General features: G+C 44.5%; 1 protein-coding gene across 1 annotated transcript in view; it reads right to left on the reverse strand.

The window, feature by feature from the left end:
* The window catches only part of DOT1L (DOT1 like histone lysine methyltransferase), a gene marked incomplete at its 5' end in the record, with an annotated part of 71,772 nt that extends 46,418 nt beyond the window's left edge, over nt 1-25,354 (reverse strand). The window contains 5 exons of the mRNA XM_082495366.1: nt 1,225-1,453; nt 2,975-3,038; nt 5,267-5,341; nt 7,896-7,939; nt 25,274-25,354. Of these exons, the coding sequence (XP_082351492.1) occupies nt 1,225-1,453; nt 2,975-3,038; nt 5,267-5,341; nt 7,896-7,939; nt 25,274-25,354 (493 nt within the window). The remainder of the gene's footprint in view (nt 1-1,224; nt 1,454-2,974; nt 3,039-5,266; nt 5,342-7,895; nt 7,940-25,273) is intronic.
* Between the last annotated feature and the right edge of the window lie 549 nt (nt 25,355-25,903).

The following is a 25,903-nucleotide window of genomic DNA, read 5'->3' on the forward strand; positions in this document are numbered from 1 at the left end:
TAGCAGTAAATACCTGACCTTAATTCTGATGATACTGGGTGAAAGCATCTAACATTTGAGCTTCTTACATAATCAGCAGCACTACAGGACTTCAGATATGATCTTCTTTAACCTTCCTGAACGAACAATTGTGAGCATCTATGGCAATTTTTTTCTTCCAGATGGAAAATAGATCATCAGATCTGATGCTTTTCTAAATGTCTCATCTGAACATAAGTCATTCAAACAGGAAATTTCAGACATAAGTTCCACTGAGGAAGGGGGTAAAAAAAAAAAAAAAAAAGAAATTAAAAAAACACATCACTAAAGATCCCTGGCCGGAGATATGTTACGTTTTGGGGGGAATCGCAGTCCTGCTGTATTTAAATTTAAAATATATTTGATTTTTAACAACTGAATATATTTTCAAATATTTTTCCTCAGAAGACCTGTATCATACCAGCAACAAAACCAAAACATACTTCATCTAAAACTTTATAACCCGATCCAGTAAAAGGGGAAATTCTCATTACTCCTTTCCCGCTCCGAACCAGATTTTAGCTACAAAAAGAACATCATCATCTTCTTACTCAGTATATCTGTTCCACATGTGTTTGAGTCATATCTAGTTTCTTTACCAACTAGAAACATCTATTTCCTTTTAAAACTCTAACCTGTTCATGATATGCAGCTGTAGGTTTTAAGACAGATTTTGTGGGGTCTCACAAGGCAGCTGAAAATTGTGTCAGAGGAAGAAAACTGCTTAATTTCCAGATTCCATACCAAGTGTTTGGGGCTGGCACAGCACGGGGCAAGATCTCACATTTTCAGATATGAAGGGCATAAACTGAATCCACTGAAAATAGATGAAACCTCAGAAATGGAACTGCTACTGTTATATTTCAGGCATCATTTTTAATATTGTTTCTTCTTTATAAATGTATTCTCCAATAGCAGCAGAAACCAAGAGTTTTGTATAATAAGGATTTACTGCATTTGTAGGCCGACATTTCACTAATGCCACAGGGAAGAAAGTCTGGGATGTCCGTTTGGTCTATTTAATCTTGTCATAAAAAGCAGGAACATCACTGGGGATTATCTAGAAAAGGTGCTTACCCTGTAACACAATCCTCAGTCCTGGTTTACTTTCCAAATATGAATTTCACTTTTTTTTTTTTTTAAAGAAAGGAAAAACCGGCAAGCAGAAAGAAAAAAGAAAACCGACTTAAATTATCAGTCACTCACCACTGCCCAAGTCCACAAACAAATCATCCTCTGTCATTTTAATTTCATCTATCATTTGGGCCACTAAGTCAAAGGAAGTTTCTCCGTAAACCTCTGGGGAAAAGGGCTCGTAGTTGTTGAGTTTCTCTGGATCGGTCACCGAGTGGTTATACACTTGCTGCAGGATGTGCCGGAGGAGCCCGTTGGAGGGACGAGTGTTCAGTTTCATCGGTTGGGTGGTTCCCTTCCACTAAAGGTAAAGAGCAGGAAGAAGAAATGAACCCAAGGTGAAAACAAGTGAACATCACCAAAAGCAGCTGCATTGGCATAACGCAGAAATGAGAGAAATTCCCTCCCATCCCCTCTCTCACAAGCTGGTCTGCAGGTGCTCTGTAAAGACAAAACCAGTGAACGATACTGAAGAAATGGCCCAGCAGCAATTGCTCTATACTTTGTACCTCAACCACTAGGTAATTTCAAATACGCCTGCTGGAAATAGGTGGTAAAGGGGAAATTAAAGAGATGTAAAAATCAACAGGCAATGTAAAGCTTAATATTGAATACAGTTGGAGGAGGTGTAAAAGTTTGTTCGCTCGTTTTTTATTTACTGATCACCACGGAACTGATGTTGGCTGTACTGTCACCATAAGAGCAGTTTCGTTTTCTTTCAGGAACTGTGGGATGGGAGGGATCGTATGTACTCAAACAGGGAGTGGCAGGAAAGAGATGGAAAACAAGCTTCCTTTCTTCTTCAGAAAAAAGCCTGTCCTAAAGATAAAAGTTGTTAAGTTTTAAAAATGTTTACCTCTCCCTTTGATAAGGAAAAACAAACAGAAAAAGGACAACTCCAGGATCCCTCCTGAGCATTCCTCTATGTGAGATTCAGATGGCGAGAACCAACCAATCCGGTTTGCCATTTCAGACAGCGATTACAAATGCTTAATAGCTAAAAAATTTTAGCTATTAACCAACAAACACATGAAGACGCCTGAATCCAAACAAGTTGCCATAACACTGCACACTTCAAATAATTCCCACAAGCACAGCAGAGGAAAAAAATCCACCTCTACTTTCAGAATTAAACAGAATAGTAACATTAATTCATTGTTCGTGTTTTGCTTCCTCCAGTTCAACCTTTTATGAAGGTAAGAGAACCCAAAAGCTTGTTAACTTGGTCTGAAAAGAGATTACATTCTAGTTTTGCCAGAGTGATCCCGCAGAACAGAGTGGCTGAACTGAGTGGCAAACAAGGAAATTCCTAAGCCATGGATCACTTCCACAATACACAGGAGAGTTCATATGGATTATTTAAGTACTCATAAGCCACGGATTTCCCCATGCAAACGTAAATCTATATGATAAATCCCTGTGAAATATCTACATGCTAAATGCGGAGAAACCTTTTCTTCCCCCTAAAGATAACTCAGCTGTTTCAAAGTGCCAAAACAATGATGCCAGAAGCGCACGCTAAAGAGTAATAGCTTACAAATCTCCGGTTTGGGGAAAAAAATAATTTTTTTTTCTTTGCTTTCTGTAAGAATGCTCCTCCAGTACTAACTCTTTGACTGCCCAGGTGTGAACAAGAAAAGAAGGTTTGATATCAGACTTCTTCACTCTCCAAAAGAATGGAAGCGCTGAATCCTGGTGATGCAAGTAGACTAACGCGTATAATCCAGCGCTCAGTCAGTCACCACTCTGGATATTATTCACTATATGTGAATTCAAACCAGCTAGATAAACATCAGGGAGCGTAACAAAGGTAAATACATACCAACTGATGAATGCTATCAATGGCTCGGTTGTACTTGTCACAAAGCCTCTGCATGCTTTCAAAGCTACATGGGGAGAAAGAAGGCACGGTCAGTTAAAAAGAGGGCTCCAAAAGGCAGGTTTGAAGGCGCAACCTTGTGCTTTTTTGTCATCATACATGCTATTTAGGGTTCATTTCTTGCAGAACATGTAATCACATACACAGCTTTAGGACTTTGTATCAGTTTCCTCTAAAAAAATTCCCCAGTAGACCAGGAGTACATGACAAATACTATTAGTTTCTTTAATGGAAAAAGGACTGAACTCAAAGTATGACTTATCAGAAAGTTCTGTATTCTCAAAGCCCATTACTTTCTTTCTGTATTCTCAGCTGCACAGAAATTTAAGACATCTGTACATTTTTCTCCTTTGTTCCATCATCTCTTCATGACAATCAGTCCCGAGACAAATAGATACTTTTCTGGAAATTAACTCTGGGACTGAAAATGCAGACAGACCCAAGACACAATCTAAAATTTCACCCATCAGAAAAGCATACTGACTGCTTCAAGGGTTGGTTGGGATTACATCAATTCAGGCAGATGCCTTAATGACAAAAGCTGAGAGGATTAAATAAATTCATCTCAGGCCGGGGAAGAAAAGATATTACTAGGAAGATCATCCGCTACGTAATCAGACCTACAAAACAGCAGCAAAACAAAAAAAAAAAAAAAAAAAAAAAAAAAAGACAATTCAAGGAGTTCCAGGAGTAAGATAATTAAATCACAGCCATCCCCAAGTCAGGAAGGGGGCAGGGGGACCAGGCAACATCAGAAAGAAGTGGCTCTTCAGTCTCTTATGATGCTCATTACCTCTGCGCTGGCCAGGACACCTCTCTGAGGAGTACTGCTGAAAGCTTCCACTGCAAGCTTTTAACTGCCCGTGTTTAATTCCACATTAAGACAAAGCAAGAGGCTGAAATGGTTTTTTGTGTGCACAGCGCATGCATTTCTATAATCCGCTGCTTTTCATTCACATCTATGTGTCAGTCTATCTGCTAAAAGTATTTTTTCTGACAAATTTTTTCAAAGGAAGTAAGAAGACTAAAACCATTATCAAAAATGCAGGTTTATTAGCTTCCTTGAAAAGCTGCAGAACGGTAAGTGCGGTGTGACTTTTGGAAACAGATGGGTTTCTCTTTTATTCGGTATTGCTGCTGACCACACTGATGCTACCCAGTTAAACATGCCCAGCGAGGGTGCCAGAACTACAAAAGTTACACCATTGCAGTCACTGTGAATAATCCACAAATCCAAATTAATGGTTTTGATGACAAAGGATGCTCAACCCTGATTTCTCCTTTTGAAATTTTCAGGAGAAAGAGAGGGACTACCAAGTCTTGCAATGAAACAATTCAAAAAATATTAAGAGAGGAGGAAGCAATACCTTAAGCAGATCATGATACAATCATCTGGTACTCAACACAATAGCCAGTGATTAATTACAACAATGCAGTTTCATCTGTAAACTTCCTTCTAAAAGTTTAGTCTGGCTGTGGACTTGAACAAATTCAGTCTTTGCTATGAAAGCACCAAAGGAGGTTTTTGTAAACTGCAGCTTGAGGGTCATCTCAGTCTCAGTACAGCCAAGTCAACACCCAGAACCTCAAACCTCTCCACAGACAGACCGCAGCCGTGCCTGCCTCTCCCAGCCGCAAGGTGAACGCCACACATGTTAATTTTAAGCTGTAGTGTTCACATGTAACTACAAGCATCTTAAAATGACTTCTAACTGCCCAGAAGAGCGGTATGAATAGTTTGCCTTTTTAATTTAGCCCCCCACTTAAACAGCAAACCACTTGCACTGAATCCTACCCAGAGGAGGGATGGGGAAGGTTAACGTCCCACAGACAGGGCAGGCGGAGGACGTGGTGCTGACAGGCAGCTCGGGCATGCCACTTTCTAAACAGGAATTCTTAGTTACTACAAAAGTAGAAACCTCAGTGCCATTCAGATTCCTAAGACTGGATGCAGTCCAACAGCGCAGATACCGATCATTGTTTCGGAGTGAGTAATTCCAACGTACACCAGAGCTCAACTTTCTGTTGTGTGGAGTTTCCAATTATGTCCTTAATCCAACAGCCTTTGCCAATATTGCTGTTACACATTTCCTACCAAAATAACTCTGCAGAGTCTGAAGCCAGTTCTAAAAGAAAACTTCAGTTAATAGTGTCTAAGAATAACCAGTTACAAACTGACTCACTATAAACTGTGCTGGCCTGTGCTCCTGGTGGGAAATAAAATATTCCTCTCACCTTTTTGTATCATAGTCAATTAAAACGTAGTTTTCCATAGCAAGCTTGAGATCTGGGATTTCTTCACAGACCCACCTGGAATGAGAGAAGAAAGAATGAATAAAAACATCTCCAATTAAGTATAATAAGGCAGTCTGTCTCAGTTCTAGACTGGCACTGCTATATGTTAAGACAGTGTACTGCGGCAGACCTGAAAGATCACAATATTGTTAAGAGTAAGGCAGACATCACAAAATGCTAATTGCAAAGCTGCAATAGTTCACATTTGTATTGAAGAAACAGTAAGGTGCCCGTTGCCATTGACAGTAGTATAAAGCTCTTGAAATGGCACAACTTCAAAACGAGGTGATAAACGTATTCAATGTGTCTAAAAATACTCAAAGCCATGGCTGATGCGAATCTAACATAAAACGTAATGCAGAAGTGCAAAAATTTGAAAGAATTCTGATACTGTAACAACCTTTGACAAAGCTGAATATGGAGAAGACATTTCCTACAGCACCTCAAAACAATGCCCCCCAACCATTCACCCCAAGGATATTCTCCTCTGGGTAGTGCTCTAAACTGCTCCTCACCTCACATGACCCAAACCAAAATAGATTTTGAAAAGTCATTTTGAGAAAAGATCCTTTTGACCCGCTGAGTTAACAAAGCCCTATGTGTTGTCACCATTAGAAATGGCGAGCACACCCCATCTCGCAGAGCATCTGACAATGGCATCTCAGAAAAGAGATCTTCACTCTTGGAATGCAGGAAGATCAATTCCTTTCCACGACAACTTAACAGCCATATAAGCTTTGCACATGCCTTCCTCCAAAAGTATCAAAAAGGGAAAGCGCTATCATCATCAAAAATCCTCAGAGCATATCACAGGATGAATTCCAATAGGAATGGCGGAGTTTTTTCTTCTTGCACCTTGATGGATGCTTCACTTTTAAAATGGGGGAAAAAAATACTCAAAATCCAACAATTCTGGATCTTTCTGGCTGATACGCTCTTATCAAATAAATATATAAGCAAGTAAAAAACAGAACTTCTACATCTATGGCTGACTCTTCTGATTAATATCTCCCATCTCCCTAAAAATGTCAGGAGGCAGATATCTGCAAATTTTTTCTCTTAGATTAGAGAAATGGACAGTCAACAGCTGTTTACCACTGCCTTGAAGAGACAAATACTTCTTTGCATTCTTCTACCCACCACTTTCATAACCGCACTGCGGTCACTTTGCACAAGGCAGGCAAAGGCAGCACAAAAGCCTTCTAACACACTGTTTGCACTGCAATCACGCTTAAAACACAGTTGTGAAATATTACTTTGGCCCAACTGCTTTCTAACACAGTTTTCCCCTTGCCTTCAGCCGGCGCAGCACAGAAAGCACTAGCACTGAGGACTCCGGCAATCACTTTGAGCAACACGTCTGCTTAAATCCCTTCAGGAAAGAGCTTCTCCATAACCATACTGACAAATGATGCCCCAAGTTCCCAAGGCATGGAATCTTACCAACGTCAGCAGAAATGAACTGGAAGCAGCAGTGGCACTGCATCCTGTGTCAAGGTTTTGTAGTTAGAAAAAGAAATTTATAAGAAAGATTCTTGTCTGTGGTGGGGATAGGGGCTAGAGCCCATGAGACAGTGCTATGATTTCACGTATATAAGTGATATTATCTACCCTACCATGCAAGCACTTGGCTCTGACACCCATGCTGGGAGCAAAAAGGGCTCACTGCCTTTTCCTAGGCTTTTTCCTTTGGTGACTGACCAAATTTCAAGCTCAGGTGGCTATGCCGACCAAACACCCTTCTTGGTACCTCACCCGTATCTGCACCAGATATGGCGCTCAGACAAGGGAAGCCTGTATGGTAAGGGTCTAAAACAGATAACAGCTTTTAAACAATCTAATGTGGATACCACATTAGCATGCCTCAGGTGTTTGGGGAGTTTGTGTTTTGGGGAGTTTGTGTTAGCATTTAATAAAAGTTCGACAGCAAGTCACCTCCTAACCCTGCTGAAATAACAGCAAGCCATGTCATAACCACGGCCTGTGTTGGGAAATGTTCAGACTTCCTACACTTCGTATTTGCCTTTCACCTTTATCCTCACATTTTCCCCACGTTGGTCCAACTCTACCAGCAGAATTAAGAGGCAAGCTAATAGGGACATCATTCCCAAATAATGCAAATGCTGACAACGCTGCAACATCACAGCAGCAAGGGGAAAGGGAGAGGCTGGGGAAGAGGATATGCAAGACCAGAACCTAACACATCATGCCAGCGATGTTTTCTTAACCTTGCTTCTCTAAAGATCAAAAACAGACTGCTGTCTCTGGTTACTGAAGCAGAGCTGCTTTGAAGCATTGTAATCTTCATTATAAGCAGCACCAAAGGTTGAATATCACCACTCGTTTTTAATTCTGGTCAAAAGAGAACAGAATATGGCAAGTTCAAAAAACTGTTTGACAGGGAGATTTGTATTGCAACAATGTCAATTCTGCTTGGGTAATAATTTAAAGCTGCTAGATTAGAATTCTAACTGCTGCCCTCCTTTATATCTTGTCTCAAGACATCCACTCACCAAGATGCAGTAAGACGCAGCAAAGGCTTCTAGCCACGTCTGCACTGAACACTTACCGAATTGTCTCAATAATTTCGTGAGCAGCATCATGGTGTTTGTCCTGAAATAAAAAGAAGAGAAAAAATGTTTTCAAAGAGATATCAGGTGTCCTGTTTTTCAGAAGATTACAGGAATCACAATCTTTTTAAGAATATAGATGGCAAGCATATGAGGAAAGGAGTCTTTGATTGCCACCCAGGCCATTAAACCCATCAAAATGAGCCCTCTAAGAAAAAAAAAGGCTTAAGGAAATAATTTTTTTCTATGGACTAGCAGAAGATTTACATGAAGGAACTGTCACTCTACTTATTTCTTTGACATTTTCTGAAATCAGGAATTGTGTAGCTGATACCCTTGAGGATTATTGGTATGCAGTAGGTACTTGACTGCAAGTTCCACAATGAACAGCTGATTTCATCGCCCCAGCATCTGGTACGTGCTCACATCTCCATATGGGCGCTAAGATTCTAGCACACTGAATGGCTTTCTAAAGTAAAGCATCAAATAAACAGCAGGAGTGGGTATCAGTGTAGGAAAAAAACCCACCTCACAGCACACAAAAAAGAAATGGAGGCCTGAATATGCAGACTTTTTCATGAACTGAAAAAACAAGAGACATCCACAAAACACAATAAAACTTGTGCATCAAAAGTACACACTGTGAGGCACAGATGTTTGTTGCCTTTAATTTGGGAGTTTACTCAGAAGCAACAGAAGCACGAGTGAGTTTAGCGAGCCATTCATGCCAACAACGCCCTTGCGGCTGCATGTACATGCACCGTGCTACAAAAAATTCTACTTTAGGGAAGTTACAGGAGCTCCTCTATGTATTGTTGTATCCATCTTGTGAAGCCTTAGCTACCAGAGTCCATCTGCACAAAGCTGAGGTTATATTTAGATATTTGTTTCTTAAAGTGGCTTTGACCTTTTAATTAGGAGTCCAGTATCTAAGGACATTCCAGAGTCAGAAGTGTAAAGGCGTGACACTCTCTCAAATAATTTCCCTTGTCTTCTGATGCAGAGATGTGATTTCTACAGAGTTATCAGTGGGAAATTCTATAGCAAAGGGTCCACGGAAACCAGAGGATGGGGGACAGGGGAACAGAGGGAATGGAAGAAGAGAAACACTAATGGACAGATGACGGAAAACTGCTGGGACTATTTCTATTTCCTCAGGACATGGGAGGACATGTTATAAGTCAAACAGAAGCTTTTCCATCAGTATCACAGCTTTCCTATTTGCATGAGGAAACATTTCCTCTTGTCTAACCAGTTTATACACTCCAGATCAACCAGTCTTGTAGAAGTTCTCATTCCAAGAAACTTCCACACAGCCCTTTAGATACCTGGATAAAAATCTCATGACTGAGAGGGACAGAAACAAAAGCAAATATTTCTGAAGTCTGTTACAGTAAAGGTAGGAAGGGAGACTTCCTATTTTACTAGGAAAACCGTTTATTTTCAGAATGCAAAAGTTTAACCCCATATCTAGAAGTCACATGAGACTAACTAAAGAAAACCAAAACTTTACAGTTATAATCTCAAAAAAAAGGAGAAACAGCCAATGTAAAAGTAGTGGGGACATTTGGGATTGAACACACCATGGCCTAGAAGCCAAGCGGCACCTTGGTCATGTTTCCCACCAATGTGCCGACACTACGCAAACACCCCAAGTACGGCACACAGCACCCATCTGGGGTCGCGCTTCCTACCGTCTGTGGTGTTCGTTTGCTCAGGGCCTGGACTGGGACAGCCCAAATCCAACAGAAACCAACAGCACCAATAACCAGTCACCCCGATTTAAGATGGGAAATGTCAGGGAAGTAGTTCTATTGATAAATCTTGGCCTAGAAACAGGGAAGCAACACAACTAAAACCTGCTCCCGACTCCCAGTGCACATATCAAAGAAGAAAAAGCATACAGGAGGAGGACTTTTCTTTCTTTTCATTTCTTATCTGCAAAGTATAAAAATAACCCAAGACAGTCAGCTCATCCATAAACATCCCCTATAAATTTTCACCTTTCGCTACACGCAGAATTATCACAGTAGAAACCCCTTGGGCTGATCTAGCTCTTCCAGTAAACTGTGTTCCTCTATAGTAAGAATGTGCTTTATCAACATAAGCACATTATACCGGAAAAGTGAATTCATGCTTGTTCTGGCATAACCGTTTTCTCTGAAGAAGTTATATTCTTCATTGATGGTTTTGGACAGTTACAGTGCTAGCAGAACACAGGGAGGAACCCCTTGTCCTATAGCTCTTTATGAAAACACCCCTATAAACGACCAAAATTGCTTAATTAACAGATTCATTTGTCTTGGGTTAAAACCTGAAAAATAAATAAAAAAAAAAATCCACAATAAACATCTACAACTACAGATCATCCAATTTAAGCAAGTGGTTTTATTAACACAACCTCAAGTGGAAACTCCAGCCAGAAGGGGCCTTTCTGAGTTTAGTTTGTGTCATTATCGAGGAATAATGAAGTTGAAAACAGTTCCACATTTACTGCTGCTAAACTTCTCATGTTGAAACACTTACCAGGTTTACTATAGTCTATAACTAAGATACTTTGTCTGGGTAGAAAAGGTCCCAAGATCTCATGCAAGTCTTGCAAACAAAATCAGAGATGATCTATCATTTCTTCAAAGCAGAGGCGGCCGTGGAAAATGGGGAAGGATGGGGGGGAAAAGATCTAAAGGAAATACAGAGTGGTTTCCCTGTCTTTAGAGAACACATTTGGTCCCTTTTCAATATTATGGTTGTAAGATTTAATAAGAACAGACATTAAAAAGAACCAGCCACCACATCTGTATTCATGCAATTGTTTATGACACTGATAGAGAGTCTTTAGCAACTCCAAAGGCAAGTGGAATAGAAACCTCCCCAAAACCACAGGCTCCACTCCGACCAGCACCAGCCTCTGCCCATCAGCCTTTCAAGCAGATGCACTGGTTTTGGCCAGACACGCAACTGAGCTCCATGCAGCGGTTTTAACCCAGATCCTTTTACAGACCCAGTGGATGGACACTGAAACAAGCAGGTCGGGAGGGACCGCCGGCAATTCCCGACGGCTCTGATGCAATCTCAGCAGTCTGACACACCTCACACCCCCGACTCGGCCAACACACAACCCGGTGCACTCAAAGATGGCCTGAAGCTTCTCAAATTCAGACATCTACTATTTTTGCTTTTTCAGGCTGGAGTGGCCCACACCAGCACGCCAGCTACACCTCTGGAGCAGGCACTTTATATGAGCACGTTGTGTTACACTTGGGCAGACAGTCATCCGTGAGAGCACGGCTTTCCGCTGCATCCGCGTCCGTACTCTCAATGCTTCGTCAGTTAAATAGCCTGGTAAAGAGCCTCCTACAAACAGGCTGGCTATCAATCATGAAATACACTGTGCAGAAGCCTTTTGGACGAGTCTCAAGAAGCATATCTGTTCTGTTCGCAGTCACGAGATGATGCCACGGTACTCTCTGTCACGAAGAGGAGTTCCATTCATCCTCCAACTGTGCTCCAGGCTCTTCTCCCTCCCTCCCTCCCTCCTCCCCTGCACACTGATGTGAAGCACACTACGTGCTGCTCGTTGGCCTGGCTGTACTTCTGCAACGATCTTGTATTTATGTAGTTTGAGAGGCCCTTCTGGGCCTCATAAATGGAAGCTATTTCATGAGACAAGACCTTATCTCTTTAATGCGGCCTGTGCACTAAGTATTTAAAGTAAAAAGTTGCAGTCTATAGTAATTATGGAGAATGCCCAAAGCTATTCATAACAAATTTATTAAGAAAACAAACTAAACATACGTTAGAAGTTAGTTATTGCAGTCAGTTCTCTCCAGCTGAACTTTATAAGGGTTCTTATTTTCCACCTAAATGTTCAACTTGAAATTGAAACGTGAGCTCCCAGAGAAAATTCAATAGTTTTGCCAGGACATTTCATTGGAGAAATAATGGAAAGAAAGCAGGCACTTTTTTCAAAAGTCACTTATAAGAGAATCCAATTTTCTATGGAAAACAGCGGAGAACAGTTTCAGCCAGCACGACCAAACAGCTTCACAGTTCCAATTCTTACAACAGATTTCTCCATCCGCATGTTACTACAACTCTAATCACAGGAGTTGGAGTTTGAAGCCAGAAACACACCCACTGCTATTACTCTTAGTACACCAGTGCCCAGAAGCCCTACCAGCACGCACGACTCCTGCTTACACACCGTGCCAAGCAGACACGGTCCTACAGACATCAAAAAGCCGCATAAGCGGTTTTGCCCTTTAGGGCACGGAGGTTCGGCCATCGAGCAATTTTTAAGAGTCTGATCTTTCCCTTCACCTCTTCTCCAAAAGTTTCCTCTCCGTTAGGACCTTTCCCTGCAGTTTAGGCTCAGCTCTATGATTACAGAGGGGGGAAAAAGAGAAATAAAAAAAATTTAAAAAAAGGATAATGAATCCTTCTGCAAGCTTCAATGGAGTCTGCTAGCCCTCTTTGGACAAAAGACATTTTGTATCTTGCAGATATAAGCAGCCCTACACATGTTTTTAAAAGCTAAATAAGAGACTGCCCAAAGGCTCTTTCAGCAATCATTATAATTTTCTATAATCACATACTCTTTTTTTTTAACTTGGGTTAACAAACTCATTAATATGACCAGAACTTACAAGTTCTCAGTAGTAATCACAGATATTACTGTAACACAGTAGAAAACCAAAGGACTCCAAATCATACTATACAACACATGAACAGTACCAGGCACATTTCAGTTATCCATACATAACTTTGCTCTACAAAGCACCAAATTTCTAATAAAAACAGTGCTGAACCAAAGATTTTGTAGCACACTCTACAAGAGCTAGAGAAAGTGAAAATAAACATTTGTTACATTTTTGCCACAACACAAGCTAGCTGTTACCAAGGCTCCGAATTCACGCTGAATACAAAGCACTACACACTCTTTCACCAAGAATGGCTGGTTTGGTTACATTATTTTTTCAAGTTAATGTCCCTTAGGATAACTTAATGGTGTTATTTTGATACAATTCTGTATTCCAGTCCTGTCTCCTAGAAGCTCAGGTGTATTAGTACAGGAGTAGTTATCTCGCACTGCAACAATTCGTAGGCTAAAGTGAATCCCTCACCTAAAGCAACAGATTTAAACGTTATATGTTTCTTCCTCAAACACAAAGAACATGTTCAATTAAATTGGGCAGCCGTCAGCGCCTGAAGCAAGGAACAACACCCTAGTGTTGTTCCAAATTCACATCTTTTCATATTTAGGTCCTTCTTATGAAACTATGCTTATCCTTGGGGATAAGCGTAAGCTGGGGCTCAGAGGTGAACACTGTATTTTTCTAAACTTTATTTCCCCACATGCAAAGCGGGATCCTTGTGAGATCTGATCAGCCTACACAGTAAAGGCAGCAAAAAGCCCAAACCTGAGTGGAGAATAAATGGTTTGAAAAATCTGGATGTGGTCTCAAAAAAAAGAAATATAGCTCAGTCAACAGCTCTTAAAGCATCATACACAGAACATTAAGACCCCTTATCTCCTCTCGATAGATAGGAACATTTTTGTGCACAGCACTGACTGCCCAGGACTAAACTGTCCCACAGCAAAAGCAATTCTTACCTTTGCAGAGCCAGTTTAGCGTTTGACTCACTAGACCACACTTCCTCCCCCCAAAACAGGCTAGGTGACCAAAGCAGCTCTTCAGAAATGTGCAAACAAGCTGTGGTCAAGCATTCACAAAGCAGAAGGAAGAGATCTCCTACAAGCTTTTCACTCTCCACCGGATGAACCCAAACAATTCAGAGAAAACAAAACCTGAAACAATCTAGGGGAAAATGAATCAATGGCAACACTCCTGTACCTTTTCGTGATTGCCTTTAGATACCGTTCTACTTCCAACACCAACCATCTAACACTGGCTCCCAAGTACTAAACACTGATTCCACTCATGTATTAACAGAAGGCATTTTGATTTGCCAAATTCTGATCTGCAACTGGTCTATTTAACTCACAAAACAAAAGAGGTCAGTCTCCCTGCCCCTGGTTTTGAAGAACAGCTTGGTTGCCTGCAGTGGCAGCTCTCTCCCCAGGCGGTGGTCCATAAATCCAAAGCAGAGGATGTTACAGCTGGAGACAAGATGGTTAGCACAGATCAAAAAGATGGATTAGGAAAAGGCAATCAATCTTGCAGAAGACTAGTGGGACAAGTGCCTCTAATGTCCCCTAGGTTTCCTCCATCTGTGGCGGATGATAAGCATTTCTCTAGACACCAAGAAAGGCAATGTGAGCTACTGCAGCTGCAGCTTCCCCACAGGATCCAGGAAAGCATCCAGCCGTGTTCTGCACGGCACATGGATGCCCTCTCAAAACCACTGCCTGCAGCCTGTCAGAAGTTTGCGTTCCTCCTCTCCCAGGGTTTCACTTAATTTACACCCTGTCTAGAAAGATTCACCAGTACAGCTTCAATGTCCAGAGCATGTCCACATTCCATACACCTGCAAACGGTGGATGACAAGAGCCTATGAAAAGCTGAAACCAAAGTACTTCCAGCTGCTACAGCGGCAAAGAGCCGCCTGCGGGCCAGCTGAACAAGAGGAAAGATCTCAAGCTCCACAGTCCTGCCAGCCAGCACCTTCCATCACCTCGCACTTTAAGGTCTTTGCCTCATGCGCAAATGCCAGAAACACTTTGAGTAAGGAAAAGGGAAAGTCTGCTCTGTGCAATATTTCATATCGTATAGCTAGACTTTGTTTAATATTATCCGATTTTATCCCAAATCAAGATTGTGTCATTTAGTTTCCACAGCAACAACCAGAGCACAAGTCTTCTTCCCAAGTGAGATGAGGACCAAAAGTTGTCTTTGAAGCATCCAATTACTGTTGTTCCCTTACATCAAGAAAGTATAAGGACATTCACAAGTATACATACATAGTAGTACATATAAAAAGAGATCTCCTGCAGCAAACAGCTTGTGTCCACTCTTTTCCTCCCAGCCTCAGAGAAGCAGCAAGGGAAGGAAGAGCTACCATGACTGCATTTTGAAGCCCATCTCCCCCACAGCAAGGGAGCAGACAAGTTTGATGCAGTTTCAACACTACCGTCAAAGGCAAAACTAAATGGAAAACATGAAGGGCATTACGGCCTCCGTAACGGCTACATAAGGACTTTTTAAGAAGAAAAGAGTTTGCCCCAAGATCCAAAATAAACTCAAACTACCAAGTTAACAAAGGAAATAGGCACTAGAAAAGAAAATCTGAACTACTTCGGGTAATCCTCGTACACAATGAGTACAGGTGATCCAGAATTTGTAGACAAGACAGTTGTGGATCTCTTCGCAACAGGGACTCGCACTTTCATTGTGGCTACCAAAACCACAATAAAACCGTTTTGCCTTTCCACATAGCATCTCCAACTGTGGCTGCAGACACTGCACAAACACAAGAGCGCGTGGTTCCCATGATTGTGTGTAGGAGGGGCTGTATAAATACATTAACATGCAATTGCTCTGCAGGAGTGTGTAAGGCAACATCCACACGGGACAGTTAAAGCAGGATGAGCTGCCGGCTTTAGTCCGCATAAACCAGACATAGCCCAGACATAAGTAAGAAGTAGTTCTATTATGCAAAAAGACAGATTAGTTAAAAAAAAATTCCAAAATGTTTATAATGGAATATATAGGGGAGTGCAACTATTTTGGTAAAACAGTACCTTGCACTAGTATATCCTATCACCTTTTCAGTTAAGTTTTAGGCAATTGGAAGCTGTTCCCACAATAGGACAGCTGGAGGGAGCACGCAGATGCTGTAGTGATCCCAGAGAATGGAGACGCACTATATGTACGCGAAAAGTGTCCAGTGTTTAGTTCTCCTGGGACAGAGTGGACTGGTGGGCTTTCACTCCAGTCAATAAAGCAGCCCTACCATCTTTTCACAAACGCTTCATGAACACAGCCACCTGCCTCACCACCACTTCCCCAAAAGCCACCTCTTGCTTTGGGCCAGCAGCGCCTGCACATGCACACAGTGAAGTCAGGGGAGGCCAAAGCTAAAACTAAACCTTTTTGGTGTTTTTGGCTTAGTTACCTTTCAACCAGACCAGTTCACCACATCAGTATACAAACACACTGTTACAAGGGTGCGAGCAGCTTAAGACACAACAGCAAGTGGACAGAGATCATAGACAGGTTTAGGTTGGAAGGGACTTTAAAGATCATCTAGTTCTACCCCCCCCGTCCTGGGCAGGGACACCTCCCCCAGCCCAGGTTGCTCCAACCCGGCCTTGAACACCTCCAGGGATGAGGCAGCCACAGCTTCTCAGGGCAACCTGCACCAGGGGCTCACCACTCTCATAGTGAAAAATTTTTACCTGATATCTAATCTAAATCTCCCCTCTCCCAGTATGAAGCCATCACCCCTTGTTTTATCACTACATGCCCTTGTAAAAAGTCCCTCCCCAGTTTTCCTGGAGCCCCTTTCGGCACTGGAAGGGGCTCTCAGGTCTCCCCGAAGCCTTCTCTTCTCCAGGCTGAACCCCCCCACCTCTTCCAGCCTGTCCTCCCAGCAGAGGGGCTCCAGCCCTCAGACCATCTCCATGGTCTCCTCTGGCCCCGCTCCAACAGGCCCTTGTCCTTCTTATGTTGAGGGCTCCAGAGCTGGACACAATGTTCTAAATATGGTCTCATGAGAGCAGAGTAGACGGGCAGAATCACCTCCCTCGATGGCAAGAGTTATTTCTACTTGCAGACTTACCGGTTTAAATTTTCACATAACCATGAACCACAGCCTGTGTTAACAAAGAAATAATCCTCCCTTGCAGCAGAGGTGGGGGAAGCAGAAAACAGCCATATACACCCCTACTGCCAGGAACAAACCTTTATGTGAAACCTAAACAAAGGGCTGCTGGTAGAAATGAACACCCGGTCTAAAAATTGCTGTTGTCACAAGTGGATACCATCTTTTTCTCCAGCCCAGAGTCCTCCCGCATCCTTGGCGGGCGCAGGGAGGAAGCTCGTGGCACAGTCCAGCTCTTTGGACAGCATTTGCTGTCTGAACAGCTGATCCCCACCTCCTGCATAGAAAACCAGCCAAAGGGAAGCATTCTGCAGGCCACTGGTAGGACAATACTGCCTTAAACAACTACTTCACATGCTGTAAAGATACGCAGTCTTGGACAACTCAGAAATTCTGCTCCTGCTTCAACACGCATAAATATTCTACATATCAGAAGTTCGCAATAAAACTTTGCATTCTTTCTGAAACCCACTGAGTCCCTAAAGAAAGGTGGTTTGTGTGGTACAAAAGAAGAATATGAATGGTGATGGTTTTTCCCCCCCATACGCTTCAACGCACGCTGCAGAGCAGCGATAGAAGCTACGCCCAGCACAGATTCTGAACAGCATACACGAACTTCCAAGTGCCAACCATTTTTAAAAGCTTCCATTTTAAAGACTTGTAAATGACCCTGCAATATTACAACATACTCTTCATATACTGCAAATGACTATTTGTTGTAATAAGCAGGGAGGGAAGCCGAAACGAGATCAAGGCAGACTCCAGTCCCCAGCTTCAGTGGGTCGGAGGTGCCCTGGGCCAGCATCGGATCTCTCGGTACCGGAGGGCTTGGCTGCCAGCAGGCAAACAAGTGGGAATCACCCGCAACCCAATGGAAATCCAGCTGAGGAATGAAAAAGCAGCCTTAAAAGCTCAAACCTTTTAGAATTTCAGGAGTATATACTGTCAAACATTAATAATACTGCTGAGGTCTAAGAAGTAAATGAGAAATTAATGCCAAAACCTCAGGAAACTGCTCCTCACAATACACAGATAATATAAGAAAATTTCTCAATTGCACAAACAGTATTAAACCCCATTAACTTTTACTAAGAAACTTATTCAAAAATTTCCATAGTGTTTTGGTTTTTTTGAAGTTTCCAGTGCTTCATTTAGCTGTCTTCAGTAGCTCCTTGGATTTTTCATCCACCACTGAAAAGTTCTTTCAGCGTAGATTTTCAGGAAACTCTCATTCACTCATGAAATGAAACAAAACAAAATACTCAGAACAGGAACTTTTTCGTTATTCATAGCTCTGTTCATATCTATGAAGCCATCATTTCCTGCTGTAAAATCTACTCACCTTCTTCCTATACTCTAAAAATAGTACCCACTCAATTTGATACTTATAGCAGCGTGTGGCAAATATTATCACATACTCAGTTTTATTTCTTGTTCCTCTTCAGAGTTAGTTTTGTATTATCTTTAATAATTACTACAAAAGTAAATATATCATGTTCATGATTCCTAATATGAACTTCTCCTGCTTCCGTGGATCCTTCTGTTAGGAAGGAGAAAATAAATTAAGCAAAAATATTTTGAATAAGTTGAGACACTTTATGATTATCTATCTGTGATAAATACACTTTAAGGGGAAAAAGGCACCCCACCTCTGGTCCTTGTCTTGATCATTACAGTAAAAAGCCTTAATCAGATAGTCAAAGGTTAACTCAAAGCAGGAAGAAAAAATGCAAGGCAGTATACAGGAAGAAAAGAAAGAAGGAAGAGTACAAAAGTAGACATATGGATGTCTGGGGAGAAGGGTGATTAAATTGCCCATAAATCTTGCATACCAAGAAGTAAGATATTTTGCCTAAATTCCCAGAAGAAACACAATTCAGTCACATATCTGAGACTTGAAAGGATAATCGTCTCCATATATATTAAGGCTGCCATGAAGGACAAGAATTGAAGTTGGACGTGGTGGCATGGATTTCCCTTGGCATGCTAAAAGCTTTCAATACTGTGTCCGACTGTAACTGATGGGTGAATTTTAGGCAGATAAATTTGAATTGCCCAAGCTGGAACTCTGGCCAGGACAGGAACATTCATCCTCACTCATCTGCTGATAGAAAAAAAGGAAAAGAAAAAAAAGGCAATCTTGAACAGCTACTCTGTCTTTCAACAGTTACCTTTCAGATAATTCAGTTATATGAAAAATATAGAGTACTGTGGTCTTAAGACGCAATACAAGAGAACAACTTTTACTTTTCAAACAGAAATACTAGGGGAAAAAAGTGTACGTTAACTGAACTCATGATTTATATTGTATCCAACGGGTCAGAGCTTTGAACAAAAGCCAGTCTGAAAACTGAACAAGTACCAATTGTCACTCATGGCAAGTTACACTTCAAAGGGTAAAGCCCAGAAGAAAACTGCTATTCTGCAACAACCACGTGCTGCGCAATTAAACGCTGTACGGTTACGGTCTTCCTCGCCTTGTGAGGCCACCTCACCTCTCAACAGCACATTGGTGGGTCCCCTTTGGCATTCGTGAGAGCAAACAAGTACAGAAGAAATGATGCAACTGTGCCAACTCTGTCATTTGCTTCTGTTTATCTGCTGGGCAGGAGAGAAACCCGAGCACTTCTGAAATGACCGAATCAATTATTTCCCAGTTTTACACTATTCACTCTCCCAATTTTTTTAGAACTGGGGATGGCAGAGGGGCGTTGAGAAATCGGAAGTCTGCTAAAGTTTTCAAACCTTTCCTTCACTAGAGAAGTTTCTGTAAGTAATTAGTCATCCCCACAAACATTTCCCAACAAGCTGCATCGACAACATCTATTAAATCAGAGAAAATCCCCTAACCTCTGCCACCACTGCCGAATTTCTGGGCGATTACTCAGGGTGTGAGGAGGTTTTGCCTGGCAAATTTAGCTCCACAGTTTCCTCCGCTCGCCACCCCCTCCTTTGTACCGGCACGGCTGCCCTGGGAAGGCAGCATGAGTCAGATTACAGATCAGGGCGGAGGGGGGGCCGGCTGTGAAAACACTGGAACATTTTTTTCCAGCCCAGATATTTTCAGCGATCCAGTTCACAGAGCCGCCCCACACACAGCTGCACAGCAGCCCCACAGAGGGGCTGCCACCACCCTGAGGAACTGCGGACAGTGGCTGAAGGGGCACCTCGCCTTCTCCCTCCAGCTCAAACTGATCCAAGGGAAAAACCCCACGCACCTGCAAAACGTGGAACTGGTTTCCAGCCGCTCATCCTACTGGAGTGTAATGGGGTATGTAGTAAGGAAGGGCTGTGCAGGGCAAAGAGCAAGCACAAGCGGCTGGGGGGACGGAGGCACAGGAGCAGCCCTCAGCAGCAGCCTGCAGCTCCAGCAGGTTAGGTGCAACACCAAAGGGACCAATTTAGGATCTTCCTAAATTGATCTTACGGTACCATGCCATGGCACTCAACTTCAGCAACTGCTCCCACACCTACCTTGCTGTCTCACAAGTCAAAGCTAGTCATCAGAAAAACTATTCCCGGTAAAGCTGAGTGACACAAAAAAAAAAAAAGACATTAGATTCCTAAACAAGGTTTGTTATTCATCTCTACCGTTGATCTTTAATTTTAAAAGTGACACTCCCTGCTGGGCTACGATTTTCATTATCACTGCCTGCCCTTGAGCTTTTCGTGCACAGCACATTCCTTTGGTGACAGAATGGTATCAGCTCTATCACCAACCAGTGGAGACAGGAAAAAAAAAAAAGACAAGAAAACCCACACACACACACACACACACACTCTGCACCCATCCACCTGTACAAAGTCCAGTATTCTCAAGCTCACACCCATCACTCCTCAGCAGCAGACACACATACACCTCTCCAGCAGCTGCAGGATGATGCTCTGACAACAGCCTGTTAGCCAACAAGAATTTTTTGCCATTACAGCTGAGTGGGAAGTCAGCAGCAAAGAGGAGGAACACAGACAAATCAATGAATTATTCAAGCCAGACTTATCATCACAGTTGTTAATTTGGAGGCTTAAGCTTCAGCAGCTCACGGCAGAGGTACCTCACCCTGGTAAGATGTGCACTATGGCACAACCAGGACTGTCTCCCCTGGGACAGAGTCAAGGGCTGGCTTGCCCGCCAGCAGCCTGGGCTGCAGAAGGAGTTCCCAGCACTATCACAACACAAATGCCCAGTCCTGACAAGTCAAACAGGGAGGGGAAAAACATGGCGCACAAACCCCCCACACACACACAGAGGTTTGCAGTTATCTTTTGGGGGAATGCTATTCAGCAGGCAAACAACAGGAAGGCCTACCAGGCGAAAAGAGCAAGGCAAGACAGGCAGATGTCTAATTCTGGAACTTGAAAGGACTTGCACACTATTTAACATGACAGCAGCAAGTCATTTGCAGCCATCCGGGTGAAGGACGCAGTGCCACAACAGCATAAGCCACTCAAAGTCAACACCAGTCGCACCCTCCTCTCATCACCTGGCTCTGCCTCCCTGTCCCCCCTTTGTCACTGACACTTACTTTGATCACACTGCAAACCCGTTCAGCACAAGCCTAAAGGAGAGGAGATAAATGAACCACAGTGTCCTCTTATTGATGCACGTGCTGCCAGAAAACAGGCTCTTCCACATTCACAAACGCGTGTGTTGCAACGGGGTGCAGCTCAGCAAACATCTATTTTGGTGACAATAATCAGCTTCAGCAGCTCTGAAGCCTCCTGTTCCTCAGTTCTGTATGCAAGCAATCCCTCCCTGGTGCCAGAGATGTATCAGCAGAACTGTGCCAGACCAGATCCAGATAATTAAAAAAAAAAAAAAAATAAAACCAAACACACAACAACACACCACGCCCCACACACCTTATTTTTCCCCCACACGGTAGGCTGGGACTCCTTAAGCAGCAACTGTTGTCAAGAGGAGTTCAAAGTACAGATTAGGCAGAACTTATCACAGTATGAAAAATCTCTGTGTTCAAACCTAATAAATATTCAGACTTAACTACAGTAAAAGTCAGAGACAAGAGAATGAGCCAACTTAGGCACAATTCTCTGGAATAAACCTAAACATCTGCAAGTCTTAGAACTACAAGGGGACTTCACCCCTTGTAGCCATCAGATACATCTAAGTAATCCATCTAAGTAATAAGTACCAAGCTGTGCATATCAATACTTAAAGTATGACCAGAAATGCCATCCCCTACCAGCATTAGCCTATTTAAGACCACCTAGATCCTCTAACTCTGCTCGCTCACCCATCTGAGCACATAAAGTACTTCCTTTATCCAGGCCTGTATCTCACCCGATATGAAAATCAAAATTTTTAAGGTAGTATCCCAGGTTTCCGACAACCTAACGCAAGCAAAAAATGGGGCAGGTATGTGGGAGTCAAGGAGTTAAATGGCATACAAAAGAATAAACTCACTTCAGCTCTGATTAAGCAGGGCACTAATAAAAACAGAGGTCAACATCAGAAAATATTTTGTGAGTCATGAGGAGAGATTACTCACCATGCACTATTCAACTTACTCATCACAGTGTGCTAGGGACAGAACTGCTCACCATGTATTCATTAGGAAACCGTGGCCTTTCCTTTGAGAAAAGCAGAAGGCGGGGGAAAGAGTCATACTTTCAGTTTTGTGTGTAAGCCAGTGGGAGGCTGTATCTGCAACACCAATGCTCTCTCCTCCCACGGCCCTAATTAGACTCGTAGGGAAATACATGTTTCACATCACCCTCCCAGGCTCTTTTAGCATCCCAACAAGCACCAGTTTGTCAGCTGAGCTATTATGCAAACTCAGCAGTCTGAAGAGACCCCACTTTTCCTATTATACATGAAATAAGCAGCAGTCCTGCAATAAAGAGACACATTATTAATCCAGGCAACCATTAATACAAGAGATTAGATCCTTAGCCTTTTACGCAGCAACACCAACGCCGCTAATTTAAGATGTAGTAAGCGCATAAAAATAGCCAAGTTACTCAATGCGGGGTTACATCACGCAGCGGCGCTCATCAAGCAGCAGGTCTACAATACCACTCAGCCTCTGATGTTTGGAAAGATGATTCTTTGCCGTTCCTGGCACTCTCACCAAAAATAATTAGCCAGGACTGTGAGCTTCCCTGCCCCTTTCTCTCCAGCTCTCTCTGGAAAAATACATCTCACAGCACACAACAGGAAGCAGCAAGAACGCTGCTAAATAAAACTACCTGAAGTATATTTTCCCCCCCTACAGGTATCCCACCTTGCTTCCTAGAAGCCAAGCAGCAAAAAGAGTGGTGAAACTAAGAAATGTTCTGCTTACGTCAAACAGAGCAGAGCTCTAAAACCACAACGGTACATATAGCCTGCTGCCAACTCTAGGCTGAGCCAACGAGGGAAAGAAAGTCTACAGTTCAGCAGAGTACAATGTCAGCAGGCCAAACGCTGCCATGTACAGAGAGGAGGATTTATTTCTAAAGCTCCCGAGTTCAAGCTGCTGCTGCTGCAAAGGCCAGAGCCGCGAGCGGCGTGCGTGTGTGTATGCATGCATGCCCCCGCACGCAAGCGCACGCTTCTCTAATACGCGGCGTGATCTTCTCCCCAAAACTGCAGGACGGAATATTGATTGGCTCCAGATGAACCATCCACTTCTGTGTTACCGTGGAAAAATTTGCAAGGCAAAGAGGCCGGTTTAATGGCAGGATGTTCGGGTTTTGCGGTATTTCCTAACACAGGCAGAAAGCGCATATGGATAAGCACCCCTGCCCATTGCATTTGTGATTAACTGGAAAAGAAAATCTATGTACTCTGCCATCTTCAGAACCGGCTGCTCAAGTTTTCCTAAATTAACTAAACCCCAAATTCCCACGCTGCAAACAGCACTAAAACACACATTTTAAGGGTGGGGGGTGTTGTGGTTTGGGATTGTTTTTTTGTTGTGTTGTTTGGGGTTTTTTTTAAGCCTGTAGGAAGTTTTGTGAATAAACACAAAGCCATTCCTTCCTTCCAGATTAATCCATAACCTATGTAATCTTTAACCTATGCTTCACGCAAGCCGCTTGGAGACACAAGTTAATATTTGGCGACATGAAGAAAACTGAACTGGTCATCATTATACTTTCAGTTTCTGTCAATTTAAGCAGAGCGCGCGCCCGCCAACACACACACGAATGACAGAGCTGCCCAAACAGGAAAGGCTGCATTAACCAGTGTGTACTGGAGGCTCCAGCTCCAGGAGCAGCTGATGAAAATAGCACGCCAGCATACATGGAGGATGTTTTGGAAACCACAGATACAGCAACAGCACCAAAAGGCAGGCAGCCGACGCAAACGCACAGCCATCTCCCCTGCCACAAGTGATATATTTCTAATCATTCACACACAAGCGCGTTACGATTGCCAAGTGAGCAACAATATCAGCAATATCAGCTACCCCAGCCCGTGTGTCCCAGCATGTTCTCCCCGTGAAGCAGCACACGTACGAGAGCAAAGCCTGAAACGCAAGAAATAATCAACAGGACTCAGGCCAAGTCAAATATATATATCGAGAGATTTTTTTCCCCTTTGCAAAACTGTTCTCAAAGGTACTACAAAGAGGGTGAAAAATCATTCAAAGATTGGCACGAACCCTACACACGTACAAAAAAAAAAAAAAACCACCACCAACAAACCCTTTCGAGCCTTTCGCCTCTCGTGAGATTTTCACTAATTCGAACAGGGACATTGTTATCAAGGTCACACATCGCTCGCTCAGGGCTCAGGAAAAAGTCAGGCAAGTTGGGGGAAAAAAACCGCCGCTCACGTTCACTAAACAGGGACAAGTGACATTTTATTTGAAAGCATGCGGAATACGGCTGCCATCAACTGACAAACCTGACTTGAATTCTGCTCAGCCCAACTCAGGGAGCAGCTCCAAGGGCACCCTCCGGGCAGGGGCAGGCGGCAGCACCGACCCCCCCGGCTCGCTCCGGAGGCAAAGCCCCGCTCCCCTACCCGCAATTAACGCCTCTTCCCTGTTTATTTCCACTCCTGAGACTGGTTTGGGGGAGGGGGGAGAGGGGTCCCCTCCCGAGCACCCGTCGCTAATTTAGGCGATATTTATCAGCCTGGAAACCCTCTCGGTTTCACCCCGCTCCAAGCGGCTCCGGTTATTAACCGGTTACACGAGCCGAGCTCGGGAAAACACGAAAACTTTTCATTAAACCAGTCCTCCTCCTCCCCGCCCTTAAGTTTAGTCAACCAATTATAAAAAGAAATGGGGGAATTTGACTTCCCGGAGGGCAGCAGCCCCCCCCTCCCCCGGGCCGGGGAGCCCGGCAGCCCCTCACCCCCCGGCGCCGGGGGCTGCGCTCGCCCGGGGAAGCGCTACCGGATCAATAAGGCGAATTCCTCCCGCTCCCGGGAAGGACCCGCATTAACGCGTTGATTAACAAGTGACAGAAAGAGCTCGGGGGGGGGGGGGGGGGGGGGAACCAGGGCGGGCTGAGCAGGGGAAGGGAAGGGGCCGGGGGAGGCGGGCTGGGGCCGGCGGCCCGCGGGGCTTGAGCGGGGCGGCCGGGCCCGGGGGGCGCTGACAGGGCGGCGGGGCAGGTGCCGGGCCGGGGCCATACTCACGTAGACGGGCAGCGGCCAGGGGTAGACGGCGGGCTCGGCTCCCACGGGCGACTTCAGCCGGAGCTCCAGCCTCTCGCCCATGTCGGCAGCCGGAGGAGGAGGCGGCGGCGGCCCCGCACCATGCTAGAGGGGCCGGCCGGGGTGGGGTGTGGCGGCCGGGCCCGGCCGGGGGCGTGTGCGAGGTGCGGCGGCGGCGGGAGAGGCGGGGAGGGGAGGCCGGTGCCGACGGGGGCGCCCGCTCCCCTCGCCTCCCTCTATTGTCGTTAGCGGCTCGCGGGGCTCTCCGGCGCCGCCGCCATCTTGGGCCGGCGTGAGGCGAAGCACAATGAGGCGCCGGGGCCGGGCCGGGCCGGGCCCGACCGACGCGCCAGACGCGGGGGGCGGAGGCGGGCGCGGCCTCGCGCTCCCTCCCCCCTGTCCTCAGCTGCCCTCCCCGCGCGCGCCCCCGCCCCACGGGCGCGCGCGCGCGCGCCGCCGCCCACGCGCGCGCTCGCCGGGGGGAGGGGGGGGGGCGGTGCGGGGCGAGGCGGGAAGGCGGCGCTGAGGGGGGGGGGGGGGGGCGGCCCCGGGGGAGTGCGGGACCGGGCACCGCGCTGCGGTGACGGTGCGGGGATGGGACCCTCCGTGTGA

The sequence above is a fragment of the Vanellus vanellus genome, assembly GCF_965231255.1.
Source record: "Vanellus vanellus genome assembly, chromosome: 25".
Taxonomy (NCBI): Eukaryota; Metazoa; Chordata; class Aves; order Charadriiformes; family Charadriidae; genus Vanellus; species Vanellus vanellus.